Source organism: Juglans regia, chromosome 5 (genome assembly GCF_001411555.2).
Source record: "Juglans regia cultivar Chandler chromosome 5, Walnut 2.0, whole genome shotgun sequence".
Classification (NCBI taxonomy): Eukaryota; Viridiplantae; Streptophyta; class Magnoliopsida; order Fagales; family Juglandaceae; genus Juglans; species Juglans regia.
In genome coordinates, this window is record NC_049905.1 from 12,091,112 (window position 1) to 12,105,470 (window position 14,359).

The 14,359-nt window shown below is 39.7% G+C and overlaps 1 protein-coding gene across 1 annotated transcript; it reads right to left on the reverse strand.

The window, feature by feature from the left end:
* Window positions 1-9,427: 9,427 nt before the first annotated feature.
* LOC108981300 lies at window positions 9,428-11,098 on the reverse strand. Its single transcript, XM_018952413.2, has one exon. It carries the CDS (start codon window positions 11,096-11,098, stop codon window positions 9,428-9,430), a length of 1,671 nt encoding a protein of 556 aa, XP_018807958.2.
* Window positions 11,099-14,359: the final 3,261 nt, after the last annotated feature.

Here is a 14,359-nt window from a genome sequence, read left to right on the forward strand (position 1 = left end):
GCTGCATGTCTAGGTGACAATTTATGTGTTGAAAGAAAATGAGCAAGAGGGTATGGCTTACCAGAAGAAGGAATGCAGCAGCTAGGAGATTTTTGAGATGTTGAAGTAGAGTGAGCCATATTACCACAATGAAAATGCTGCAAATATGAAGGAGGATTCCTTATTCTTTCAGATCTTCGAAGGTTTACATTTTCAAGATTAATCTGTGAAGTAATAGGTTCTGATGTTGGAATAGCAGAAGAGAAATTTTGTGAAGTTATAGATTCTGGTACTTCAGAAAGCAATTGATTCTGTGAAGGAGGAGGTTCTGGAATTGCAGAATGTGGATTTGGTGGATTAATGGGTACTGTGAAGTCATGTATTGGGGGAAAATCAGGAAAAACAAAAGGTGTGTGAGTAGAGTTTGGAAGAGAAGGAAAAATGTTCTCATGAAAAATGACATTTCTGGAAACAAAGATTTTAAGGGTAAGGAGATCAAGCACTTTGTATCCCTTGATATTTGGTGGATACCCAAGAAATAAGCATTTTGAGGCTCTTGGATGAAACTTACTTCGACTGGTATGGATTGTGCTGGCAAAACACAAACAGCCAAAGGCTTTAAGATAGTTATAGGCTGGAGATTTGTGAAAAAGGAGAGCATATGGTGTGTTATTATCTAGCACAGATGAGGGGGTTCGATTTATGAGATGTTTTGCTGTCAATACACACTCAGTCCAATATGTTAAAGGCAGTTTAGATTGAAAAAGAAGGGCTCTAGCAACATTTAGCAAATGCTGATGTTTTCTCTCAACTCTACCATTTTGCTCAGGAGTTTCTACACATGATAGCTGATGTATTATACCATTTTCTTGATAAAAGGAAGGCATATTGAATTCTTGGCCATTGTCTGTTCTAAAAGTTTGTATTTGAGAATCAGACTGAGTTTGAACATATGTAATGAAGTTGGCTAGTAAAACTCGAGTTTCTGATTTTGCTTTCATAAGAAAAAGCCAAGTAAAACGTGTATGATCATCCACAATAGTAAGAAAGAATTTATGGCCAGAATGTGAGATAGTGGAAAAAGGACCCCAAATATCACAATGTACTAACTGAAAAGCTTTATTTGAATTGCTTTGTGATACAGGAAAAGACAGCTTCTTTTGTTTTGCTAGAGGGCAGATCTCACAAACATGTTTGTGAGATGTTTTTACAGAAGGATCAATAGAACTAATGAGTTTAAGTTTGGCAGAAGATAAATGTCCCAACCGAAAATGCCATATGTTAGGACTAATGGTAGATGTGTTAGCCAAGAAAGAGCTGTTTGAACCAGGAATTTCCTTTTGTGTAGCAGCAGAAAGATTGATGAGGTGATACAGGCCATTTCTGACTTCAGCAAGCCCAATCATCCTCCATTTGCTGAGGTCCTGCAATACACATTTAGATTGAAAGAAAAACAAGGCAACAGAATTTTCTTTAGTCAACCTAGAAGCAGAAATGAGATTGACATGAAAAGAAGGAACATAAAGGGCATTGTGTAAAGTTAAATCAGGTGAGATTTTAACAGTACCAGTAAAAATGATGGGAACTGAATGACCATTTGGTAAATGGACTGAAGAGGGTTTGTTTGGGATTTTTATAGACGTGAACAGATGAGGAGAACAGATCATGTGATCTGTTGCTCCAGTATCTAATATCCAAGAAGAGATGTGATTTAAGGAGGCATTAGCTAAACAAAAGATGGAGTTATTACCTGATGTAGAGGCAGTGTTAACTGCAGGATTAGGATTGGTAGAAGAAGTGGATAGACTATTGGCAAGAGTGATCAAATTCTGTATTTGCTCTTGAGAAAAAAACATAGTTGGGTTATTTAAGTTTTGCTCCATAGAAGATGCCATGTTTGCATTGGACAATCGTGTGGAATTAATTCTCTTTCCTCGAGGCCCTTTCCAACCTGGTGGATAACCTATAAGCTGAAAACACTTATCTACAAGATGTCCAGAGAATCCACAATGGGAACAAATGACATCTGATTTGCCTTTGACTTTGCTGAACTTAACAGCATTTGAATATGTTTGTGTAGATGGTTGTGCAGCAGCCATAGCATGAGAATCAAGGGGAATATGCACTGCATTAGTTAAGGAACGTTGGCTCTCTTCTTGTATCAATAAAGAGAAAACTTTTCCCATTGATGGTAATGGAGAAAGAAGCAATAGCTGGCTTCGAATTGCTGAGAAAGAATCATGCAGACCAATCAAGAATTTCATGATATAGTCAGCTTCTTGTTGATCAGCAAGATTCTTCAATACTGCACAGGTACATTTTTCCAAAAATCCACAATTACAAGTTGGAAGGGGACGATAACTAATGTGTTCATCCCATAGTGCTTTGAAAGCACTAAAATACTCAGTGACTGAATTTGAGCCTTGAGAGATAGAACTTAAGGATTTCTCTAAGGCAAATACTCTTGGACCATCACTACGCAGGTATCGAATCTTTAACTCATTCCAGATGTCAGCAGCACTATTGAAATAAAGAAGACTACCTCGAATATCCTTTGCAATGGAATTCATTAGCCAAGAAAGCACAAGATTGTTGGCTCGCAACCAAGCAATCTTAAGTCGAGAGTTAGTAGAATTAGGCTGAGGCAAACTCCCATCGATGAAGGCAACTTTGTTCTTGACTGTGAGAGCAATTGTGATGGACCGACTCCAAGCCACATAGTTATCACCAGAAAATATTTCAGATACAAGAAGGGCTCCAGGATTATCAGATGGATGCAAGTAGTAGTGACTTGAGGAATCATCAGATGGATTCCCCAAAGGAAAAGAAGAATTTTCAGAGAAATTATTATTAGAGGATTCTGCCATAGAAGCATAAGAAACAAAAGCAAGAATTATAAAAGAAAAATCATGAGGGCAGCGGAATGTTTATGGACGATGATACCATGTAAAATCTGTAACTTCAAGATTGAGAAGAACAGAGAACTTGAAATGTAAACTAAAGATTGAGAACAAAAATTCAATGTGAATTTATTATTCTGCAGAATTGCATGCATAATACTTTTACAACCTTTCTATTTATAGACACGTATACTAACTAACTTCACTTTACAGAAACAGAAGATATTCACTTAACATTCTAACTAATTATCACATTTGCATTTGGATTTAATTTCACTATTATTTGGAATTATCTCATTTTGCAATCTGACTTCACTTTTCTGTTTAGCTTCTTTTGACTTCAACTCCAAAGCTTCAATATGAGTTTGTATATTCCAACAAAACTAGATATTATCCACACTATAAATAACTGAAAGCAAAAAAAGAGGGAAACTCTGATTGTTGCAACCCATTTTTACTCCAAATACTCATACACACAGCACGTTTAAAATCACCCCAAGGCAGAATGGGAAAAGAGCTTGTTTACAAGGCTACTTCCTGAATAACCTTGCATTTAACACATATCTTGTGGTCATCTTCACTAAAGCACAAAAATATCAGCACGATAAACCCAGAGTCCACAAGGGGATACATTTCCTGAGTTCGCACATCTGAAAAAAGTACAAAGCATTTTTTGGTTCAAACCTTCCAAGCAAATATATATCTAATAATCACTTTCAATGCAGCGATAATTGCATATGTAAACAACATATGATATCTTGTAGTACATATTAAAAGGACATATACGCCTAAAGCACAATATCGATTGGTAAAGTAAGATTAAATCTTTAAAAATTTCTGTAATTAACAACAATATTGGAACATATAACAAAAAATAAACCAAGAAAAATAGTAGATGGTCAATGCATACCAACGTACAACCTAAGGAAGAATTGTAATATGAGGATGAGAATGAAACCACCCAATTGTATTTTCATTCTTCCAGTAACCGTAGTGATTCTGTTTTTTCAAGTTAATTTCACAACCTCACATGAAATAGGAGCGTCGTTCCCTTAGCATAAACAGAAACAATATTCTAAAAAAAATCCATTCTAGAAAGAATTACTGAGAAATGGTCTGAGGCTCAAATTGAAAAAAATCCATCCACGTTCTTCAAAGGCTCTTACCAAAATTTATTTTTTATAGGTTCTTAGCTATCAAACTTATCTCTTACCCAAAAAAGATTAAAACATGGCATAAGTAAAAAAACAACCAACCAAGGAAATTATTAACAAATAAACAAGCATTCACATTGCCAGTCCATAACACTGATCTACTACGAATAGTAACCTTTACGAAAATGCAAGCCCCAACTTTAAATTCAAAAATCCTGCACATCATTTATAATTATAGTGGCTTACAAAAAACCATATATAAACAACCCAAATCAGACATTTTCCAACCATTCAAGCTTCACTTCAAGTACAAGCACCAAACCCACCAGCCAATCTTAACTTTTGCTGAAGATAAAACAAGAACGTAAAAACGACAATATTTGATATCAGAAATGGGAACATCATAACTGAACCTCATTGGTCTTTACCAAGAAGAAGACCCATGATGGCTTCGGTCTCTGTGGACAATGCATGCCTCATCCACCTTAACCACACATCTTCCGACATTTTGAAGGTGTCAAAGACATATTCTGTACCTACAAACAGAATATGGCCTTTGTCAATCTAGCTCAAAAAAAACTGGACTATATGTTAAGACATGTTACTTTACACCCATGTGTAGTAGGACTATAGACAAATGACTAAACATCCAACACTCATGGATTATATCCCACAGAATTTAATCCATGAGCGTTGAATGGAAGTACAAACAACAAATTAATGAAAATCAACCTTCGTCCTACACTGTATTCCAAGCCACATCCCATCATCTGCCTTGGGGCACCACATCACTGCAAAGCATATCAAACCAAAGAAAAATGTGATATAGGAAGAAATAAAATTACAGTCTCAATAGTATTTTTGGAAGAGAAATAGGGAGTCTGAAAATATGCTCAAAACCTTCTCAAAAAGCCGACACCCAACTTTTTATCTCCTCAGTGTAGACATAGATCCCATTATATATATAGTTCTATATATATATATATATATATATATATATATTTTGCCCAGTGTCGTATAGACTAACAAAATACCACCCAAGCATCAACGACACCCAAACTGATACATCTCCTCGGTGTCACAGTCACTAGAAAAAAACTCCCCAAAAAATTCCAAAATAGGAGAAGCCCCTTATGGGGAGGGGGAATCGTTACACTGAGTCTGTCGAGCTGACTCAGTGAATGATGTAAAACCCCTAAAGAATGACTGCATAAGGTTGTCATTCTGTATCTGATGCTCCCTAAGATCCCGCATCTCACTCCTCATTTCATCCAGCTAACTTTTGTAGTCTTCAGCATCTTTCTTATATTGTTCAGCATCTTTCTTATATTGCTCAGAATCTTTCTTGTGTTTTTCAATCTCAGACAGGTATTGTTGCATTTAAAGTTTGTCACGTTGTCTACATGACTCGGGGATGACCATCTCCCCAAGTCCTCGTGCATATCCAGGTCGATGGCCAAGGACCTCCCTAAAGACAGTCGCTGCTGCCTCATCACTACGTTGCTCTGGTCCAAGGCCATCCAACCTACCTTGCATCTCCTTCTGCACATTGACAGAACAATGATTATTAACAAATCTAGAATTAGACATAGATACTTGAGAATTGGACAAGGGAACTACTCACATAAGTTTCTTCTGTAGCATCTGTCACAAACTTATTCTTCTTCTTCGACCAGCGCGTCTCCTTATAGAAGTAGGCCAAATTCCCATTCTTAGTGCGCTACATGTGTGAGCAACACCCCATAAGAATATTATATATATAAGAAAACGTTATTATTGTGTTTGTATGTGGATTTTAAGCCCAAAACCTATGAGTAATCACTACCCAACAGTAATGTAATATTGTCACTAAAATATCCAAGTAAAGTGCATTTTCACATTGAAATTGAAATGAAAAGATTGTTTTCCCTTATAGATACCTTCTACTCAAGTAATCGCACGAATTATTTACCTCCTGTTGTGTGATTAATCGCCTGCTTTTTTCGGTTCTCCCAATTTTGATCTGAAATTTTCTGCCATACGCATCATAGAAAGATTACTTATGATAAACAAACAGATTTCCCACATTCAAATTGCAACATATTAAATTGATTGAAATATAGTTTAATGTGACAAAGAGCATATGTACCTTAAAGGCATTGCTGCCCCACCTTCCACATAACTTCACCCATACAATGGGGTCCACCAAGCTAGTTCCATGAGCCAACGCTTCTTCGAGGCTTCCATAACTCTGATAAATCTTGTGTAAGTTGTGATGGAAGGAGTTGAAGCGCTTACGTAGGGCCTTTGTCACTGTCAATCGGTGGTTTTCGCATTCCCAGTCAAAAACAAAGTCACTCTACATAAGGCAACATGCAAATCATTATGGTTGATATCGTTATTTGGGCAACGATTAAACTACATAAACAACTTTCAAATAATCCCTAAACATAACCAATGACTTACCCGAATACGGTCGATGAGCTCCTCTTTAATGGTTTGTGGGACATCCGACCAACGCTTGTAACTCATGTCGCAATATTGTTTAACAATCCACGATACTCGTGTTGTGAACATAGAAGCGTGTTTACAACATGGGGCTGTCTCACCATCATTTATCTTCAATTGGACTTTCCCGTTCTTCCTTAGCTTCTCAAAGAAAATGCATTTAGCTGGCCCACGAGTTCGCTTCCTCTGTTCCGTAGTAGATACGGCCTCCGTGGGGGCAACTGGAATCAAGTTAAAGGTGTAATATATTAGTGTTTTTAAGTATAATGTGTAATATTCACACTCTAATTAACACATACAACTATGATAACGCCCTCAAAATTAAAGAATTGGAAAAACATGCACCAGTTTGTTCTCTAGGAGGTGATTGTTCCATTGCACTAGGTGGGGGTTCTTGAATAGGTTCTGGCTCGTGATTTGGGTTGGCGAATGGTGGGGGACTTGGGGGCTGTGTCGAGCCATCCGAGGAGGATTGATTACACTCCTTCGTGCTATGATATGAAGATATTTTCACACCACGTGGTCGGATGTGACGAGCTGAGTATGGTATATAACGCGTTCCATGAGTACCTCGAAGTCTCCCTTCGCCTCTTGAATTGGGTCCCGGTTGGTTACATGCACGAGTACAAGTTAACTAGCTTATGATAAAATTGATAAATGAATTGAACATAATAATCTCAAAGTCACAGACATGTTCGTAAAACGTGCAATTTATCTACCATTCTCAATTACTTTTGGATAGACTAACCCTTACATTATGAGCATTTAGTGCAGACAGAGGAATAACTGAATTGTCAAAATTTATACCTTCATAATGCATAGTGCTCCTCATGAAAGATCCTTGAAGAGTTAGACGTCACCTGAAGCAAATAATCGCACATGTTAGATTTCGTTTAAATTAGGCATGGATGTTGTAAAACATGGACACTACCACCCAAACTTGATTGTTATTTGCATGGTAAGTAGTTCACCCAATGAGAATTCAAATCCTTCATGCAGGTTAGAATTAAATCAAAACATATGTTTCATACAATCTCATACTGAATTCTAAATATATGCATATACCAATTTCAAACAATCTCATTTTGTCAGCTGTCTATGTACACATGGGAATTTCAAACAATAAATCTAAGATGTCAACCTTAATTTCACGAAGTTCCTGGGTTGTTGTTATAAATATGACACAGACTCATCCTCTGTGTTTACGTCCTCCTCATTTGAACATTCCCCCTCATTTGTTGATAGGTCCTCATCATCTGAATATTCCCCCTCACTGACCACAGTTCCAAAATCAAATGTGATCATGTCATCATTAATAAAGCCGGTTGAATCTATGCATTGACCATCTGGATCCATGATTTCTCGTGCATCAACATGGCTAGGTAGTATATCAAGCCTATTCAGTGGAGTTGCCACTTGATCTGTATTATCACACAGCACTGATTCATAATAATATGATGACTCATCTTCTTGATAGACATCATGAGTACTTGATTCACCATCAATATCTTTGAGAACCCTCAGAACAGGCAGAATATTTTATACATTCTTATTTGTATAGTTCTGCACAACACCCCAACTCCCTTTCGCTTTTAAATCTCTTATGTAGAAATATTGATCTGCCTAACTTGCCAACACGAATGGTTCATCCATATACCAAGTTCTGTTCATGTTGACACTAATCATATGGTCATCCACCCGCACCCCTCGTTTTCGATCACCAACGTCAAATCAATCACATTCAAATAGGTACACCCGATGCCACTCCATGTAGCGTAACTCTACAATATTATTAATAACACCGTAGAAGTCGACGTTATTTGTGGCCTCATCACCGGTTACCAACACCCCTGAATTTTGTGTACACTGACGAAGTTCGCGTTGCTTAGTATGAAACCTTTTTCCATTAACTATGCAAGCAGCGTATGTTGCAACCCAACGGTCAGGCCAGCAAGCTAATGCATACATATCAGTGGACACAAGTGTATGCGAGGCACGATGTTCCTGGATCTATACAAAAAAAAAAAAAAAAAAAATTATACAACTTTTATTCTTCTCAATTCCGAAGCGATTCAAATGAATGCGTTAGCATTTCAACTTAGATAGGGATGGATAAGGACTTACACGTTGCTTGAACCAAGTTGGAAACTCAGTTTGATGCATGCGATCGATGCAATTTGGGTGTTGTACCTAACACATCTCGTAGTGTTCCCTGCATTTGGTGCATTGAGTCGACGCAAAAAATTCAAGTTAGCTAGTATTGGTTTCATAACACCTTGTTAAGATCTAATGGAAGTTGACTACTTAAGTAGACTCGTTCATGCTTACTCTATAGAAGGTTGGATCTCCGCACAATTGTTGAGCACGTACCAGATGGCTGCCCTAAAGAGTTTATCTTCTAATTGCACATTAGAAGCTATGCCCAAGGGACGAACTTTCTGGTTCAAAATTCTGAAACCATCAAACATTTCCTCTTCGTCAGGATCAATGTTGCGGTCCGCTCGAGTAAATCTCGTCTAATGTCTTTGAGGTACATGGAGCCAAATGTCAAGCATTCGGTGTGAATGTAGGCCTCGGCTTTTGAACCTTCTGGGCGGGCTTTATTCTTAACATATCGCTTGAATTTGCCGAGATACCTCTCAAATGGGTACGTCCACCTATATTGTACATGACCCCCAAGTTTGGCCTCACGAGGTAAATGGACAGCTAGGTGGACCATAACATCAAAAAATAAAGGAGGGAATATCATCTCCAATTTGCATAGAATGGTGACGATATCAGTTTGGAGTTGGTCCAGGTGATTGACATCCAGTGTTCAAGCGCACAACTCTTTGAAGAAAGTACAAGTTCAGTCAAAGCCAAGGCAATGTCACTTCTTAAATAATCCCCAGCAGCAATGGGGAGTAGTCATTGAAGGAAAACGTGACAGTCGTGGCTTTTCAACCCTAAGATTTTGCAATCACGTAGAGAAACACAGTTCGAGATATTCGAAGCGAACCCATCTGGAAATTTGATATTAGACAGCCACTCACAAAATTTATTCCTTTCATCTCCATGTAATGTGTAGTCAGCATATGGCATTGTTACACGATGACCATCACGCCTCAAGTGTAATTCTTTTCTATAGCCCAAAATCTCCAAGTCATGCCTTAAATTGATGTTATCCTTAGTTTTCCCTGCACTATTCATTAAAGTGAATAAGATGTTATCGGCAATATTCTTCTCAATATGCATAACATCTAAATTATGCCGAAGTCGAACTGTTGACCAATTAGGTAACACGAAGAATATGCTAGACTTTGTCCAGTTCAGCTCTTCAGCAGTGCGTCTTTTCTTCCTATGAGATTTGCCAAACTGAACATCCCCAATCATCTGCAATTGGGTTTGAATATCTTCAGCTCCTATATCCCTTGGTGGCATGCGATGATCTTCTCTACCGTTGAACAAACCTTTCCTCCTTCTCCACATGTGATCTGGTGGTAAGAAACGTCGATGTCCCATGTAACAATGTTTTTGACCATATTTTAACCAATTGGTGTCTATGTCAGAATTGCAAGACGGACAAGCCAATTTCTCCTTTGTTGACCAGCCAGACAAATTCCTGTAGGCAGGAAAATCATTGATTGTCCACAATAAGACAGGATGCAACATAAACGTCTCCTTAGTTAAGGCATCATATGTAGGTACCCCATCTTGCCAAAATTCAAACAGTTCATCGATCAACGGCTGCAAGTATACATCGATATCATTCCCTGGTGACCTTGGGCTAGGAATAATCAAAGATGTCATGAAGAATTGTTCTTTCATGCATGACCATGGCGGCAAGTTATAGGGTACAAGGATCACTGGCCAAATGCTATGAGGTTTAGCCAAGTTGTTGAAGGGAGTGAAGCCATCACTTGCCAGACCGAGCCTAACATTGCTAGGATCCCCAGCGAACCAACCATGATCTTCATCAAATTTCTTCCAGCACTCAGAGTCGGCCGGATGTCTTATACGAGTATCTTCCTGAATCCGTTGCTCTTTGTGCCATCGCATATCACCTGCTATCTTTGCAAACATAAAGAGGCGTTGCAATCTCGGTTTCAAAGGAAAGTGGCGCAACACTTTTTGAGGTATCGCGCGTGACCCGTGTGTATTTGGTATCCACCTCGAAGCCTTACATACAAGGCATTCATTAAGAGCAGTATTTTCCTTCCAAAATAAAATGCAGTCATTGGGGCACGCATGGATTTTGTGGTATTTGAAGCCCAAACCGCGCTCCAAAGACCTTGACTCCTCATATGATTGTGGCAATAGGGCATCAGGAAAGGCAGACCTCAACAAATCAAGTAGCATGTCAAATGACTTCATTGACCAGCCACCGATTGATTTGATGTGTAACAACTTGACAACGAATGACAGTTTTGAAAATTTTGTACACCCATCGAATAACGGACGTCGGGCATCCTCTAGTAGTTGGTCGAAAGATAGTGCTGGTGAATCTACAGTCTTTGGTGGCCTGTTTGCCGCAGGAGTGCTATCTTGGGGCACATCAACGAAGGTGCCTGCCCGGATGTCATCCAACATATCTTGCATGTCATCTAGGGGTGTGCAAAATTCCAAAAATTCTGACTCCGTCGGAGTTGTCAGAATTCGGAGTAGCTCCAATAACTATTCGGAGTCAGAGTCGGAATCGGAGCTACTAGGAGCTCCGACTCCGACTCCTAAAGTTTTTTTTATAAAACCCAGCTATAAAATGATGTCGTTTTACAGCTGTGTTTTTTTTTTAAAAATTGAACGACACCGTTCCACTTAATATGGAACGGCGTCGTTTCATATTAAAAAGGGGGAAAAAGAACGGCATCACCCCCCTTCTTCTTCCTTCTTCAGTTCTTCTTCCTTCTTCTGCTTCCTTCTTCCTTCTCCCTTCTCTCTCGCATCTCACTGAACCAGTGAAGCAGTTTCGCGCCTCACGTCTTGTGTCTTTCTTGCCAGCGTGACTCCGTTCGTCGTTACTCCTCTGTTCAGCTTCCACCTACGGTGAGAGTAAGGTTATGAGCCCTAAATTTAATTCAAGCACGTCTCTTATGAATTGGAGCCAGCAGTTGTGATTCTTGTGAATTGGTTGTATTGAATATAGTCCCAACAAATCACGGCGCTCAAAACCTTGAATTTTATATTGTATTGAACACTTGCGCTCGAGCAAGGTGTCGAGCGCAAGTTGAGCACACGTTGTATTGAATATTAGCTCGAGCGATATGTCGAGCGGAAGTCAAGCGAACCTCTCTAGAAGAGTTCTGCTCGAGCGCTACGTCGAGCGCACGTCGAGCGAACCTCTCTGGATGGGTTTTGCTCGAGCACCACGTCGAGTGAACCTCTCTGGATGCGTTTTGCTCGAGCACCACGTTGAGCGCATGTCGAGCGAACCTCTTTGGATGGGTTCTGCTCGTGCGCCTCGTCGAGCGCACGTCGAGCGAACCTCTCTGGATGGGTTCTGCTCGTGCGCCACATCTAGCGCACGTCAAGCAAACCTCTCTGGATGGGTTCTGCTCAAGCGCCGTTTCGAGCGCACGTCGATCGAACCTCTCTAGATGGGTTCCGCTCAAGCGCCACTTCGAGCGCACGTCGAGCGAACCTCTCTGGATGGGTTCCGCTGAGTCGAGCGCACGTCAACCGAACCTCAATATAATAATACATCGATACAATAATACATTATGATACAATAATACATGTCCTATACAATAATACAATAGCCTAGTTTATTTTTAAACTAATTTTTTGCTTCTAATTTAATTTTTTCAGCTTCATTGATTGTGATATGGATCCTAGACATAGTGGAGATGATCGTCCACAGGGGGATGTGGCGGATGCCAATGCTACAACTCCTACACCGGTGGGTACTTCTACCCCTAGAGCCACATCTATGGCAGCTACATCTAGAGCAGCTACATCTTGTGCGAGTAGTCGACTCCCACTCCTAGTTGATATAGAGGATGAGGATATGTTCAACGAAGATGAGGAAATGCCCAGTGAGCAAGATCAACCACCACGGCCTTCTAAAAAGAGGTCGTGGACATGGGAGCATTTCACCAAAATTCCTGGTGATATTGCGAACCCGGTAGCAAGATGCCATTACTGTGGATCACTTTGTGGATGCCATTCGAAGAAGCAAGGTACCAGTGTGTTAATAGCACATCTAAATGGTTGCCAATGATATAAGATAGAGAAGGGATTGCAAGCCACTGATAAGACCAACCTCAATTACCAAACTTCTACAGCCACTGATAGTACACAGACTAAGAAATTGGTCATCCCTCAATACAGTGAGAAGATGTTGAGGGACATGCTTGTAGAGATGATAATTACTGATGAGATGTCATTTACCACAGTCGAGAAAAGAGGCTTTCGAAAGTTTTTAAATTTTGTTGAGCCACAATTTTCCATTCCATCACGGTATACAGTGATGCGAGATTGTATGAAGAGGCATGCGAAGGACAAGGAGGAGATGAGGAAGATGTTTATTACCACTAGCCAGAGAGTGTCGTTTAGGACTGACACATAGACTTCCATACATAAACGTCTGCTACATGTGTATCACAGCACACTACATTGACAGTGAGTGGATTTTGCATAAAAAAATTATTAGTTTTAAAGAAATTGTGGATCATAAAGGTGCATCCATTGGGGCGAAAATGGATGATTGTTTAAAGGACTGGGGAATTCGAAAAGTGCTATGTATTACAATTGACAATGCCAGTGCGAATGAAACAACAATTGATTGGTTTAAGCGGAACACGACGGTGAGAGATGATGTCATTCGGGCCCACGAGTTTATTCACGTTCGATTCTGTGCTCATATCATTAACCTCATAGTTTTTGAGGGATTAAAAGAGGTTGATGATTCCATAACCCGAGTCCGCAACATTATACGATATGTGAGGGGTTCCCCTCAAAGGCTTGCCAAGTTTAAGGCAATAGCAAAAGATATGAAGATTGAATGTTCTAGTATGTTGTGCTTGGACGTTCCGACTCGATGGAATTCTACATACATGATGTTGGATGTGGCACAGAAGTACCAAAAAGCATTCGAGCGGATGGAGGTCGAGGATGGGGGCCTGAGGTATGCTTTGTAGGAGCCAGCAGGACAGGGGCTCACTGCGCCGGACGCACATGATTGGACCAATGTGAGTTATTTTGTTGAATTTTTAAGAACTTTTTATGAGATAACCATGCGGCTATCTGAATCCAAATATACGACTGCAAACTCATTTTTCAGCGAGCTCTCGGAGCTTCACTTCCAGTTGGAAAATAGTTATACTGACTCTGCTGAATTGTTATCTGCTATGGCTACGAGGACGAAGATCAAATATGATAACTATTGGGGGAATATTGAGAAGATAAATAGATTGCTATTTGTGGCAGTGATCCTTGACCCTCGAGTTAAGTTGGCCGTTCTAGAATTTTGGGTAAATTCCGTCCTTGGGGTAGTGAAGGCTGCAAAGTTTATTAGATTGTTAAGAAGTGATGTTGATGACTTATATAATCACTACAGTACTAGTGCTCAGCCTTCATCCGCAGCTGGTAGCTCCTCACATTTGAGGCCGACAGGATCAATAGTTTCCTCAGGTGATACCGACCCATCTGTAGGGGTTAGAGGCCATCGTATTATACGGCAGTATCATCAACTCATGTCAACAAGGAATATTATGCATTGTACATCTGAGGTTGAACGATATTTTATGGAAGCTGTCGAGGCACCTAGTGATGTATTTCAGTTATTAACTTGGTGGAAAGTTAATTCCACCAAGTATCCAGTCATTTCCCGTGTGGCTCGAGATGTGCTAGTCATTCCTGTCA

Bases quoted from the DNA above. Each gene is read 5' to 3' on its own strand.
- LOC108981300 (XM_018952413.2), bottom strand. From the start codon at position 11,098: ATGCAAGATATGTTGGATGACATCCGGGCAGGCACCTTCGTTGATGTG.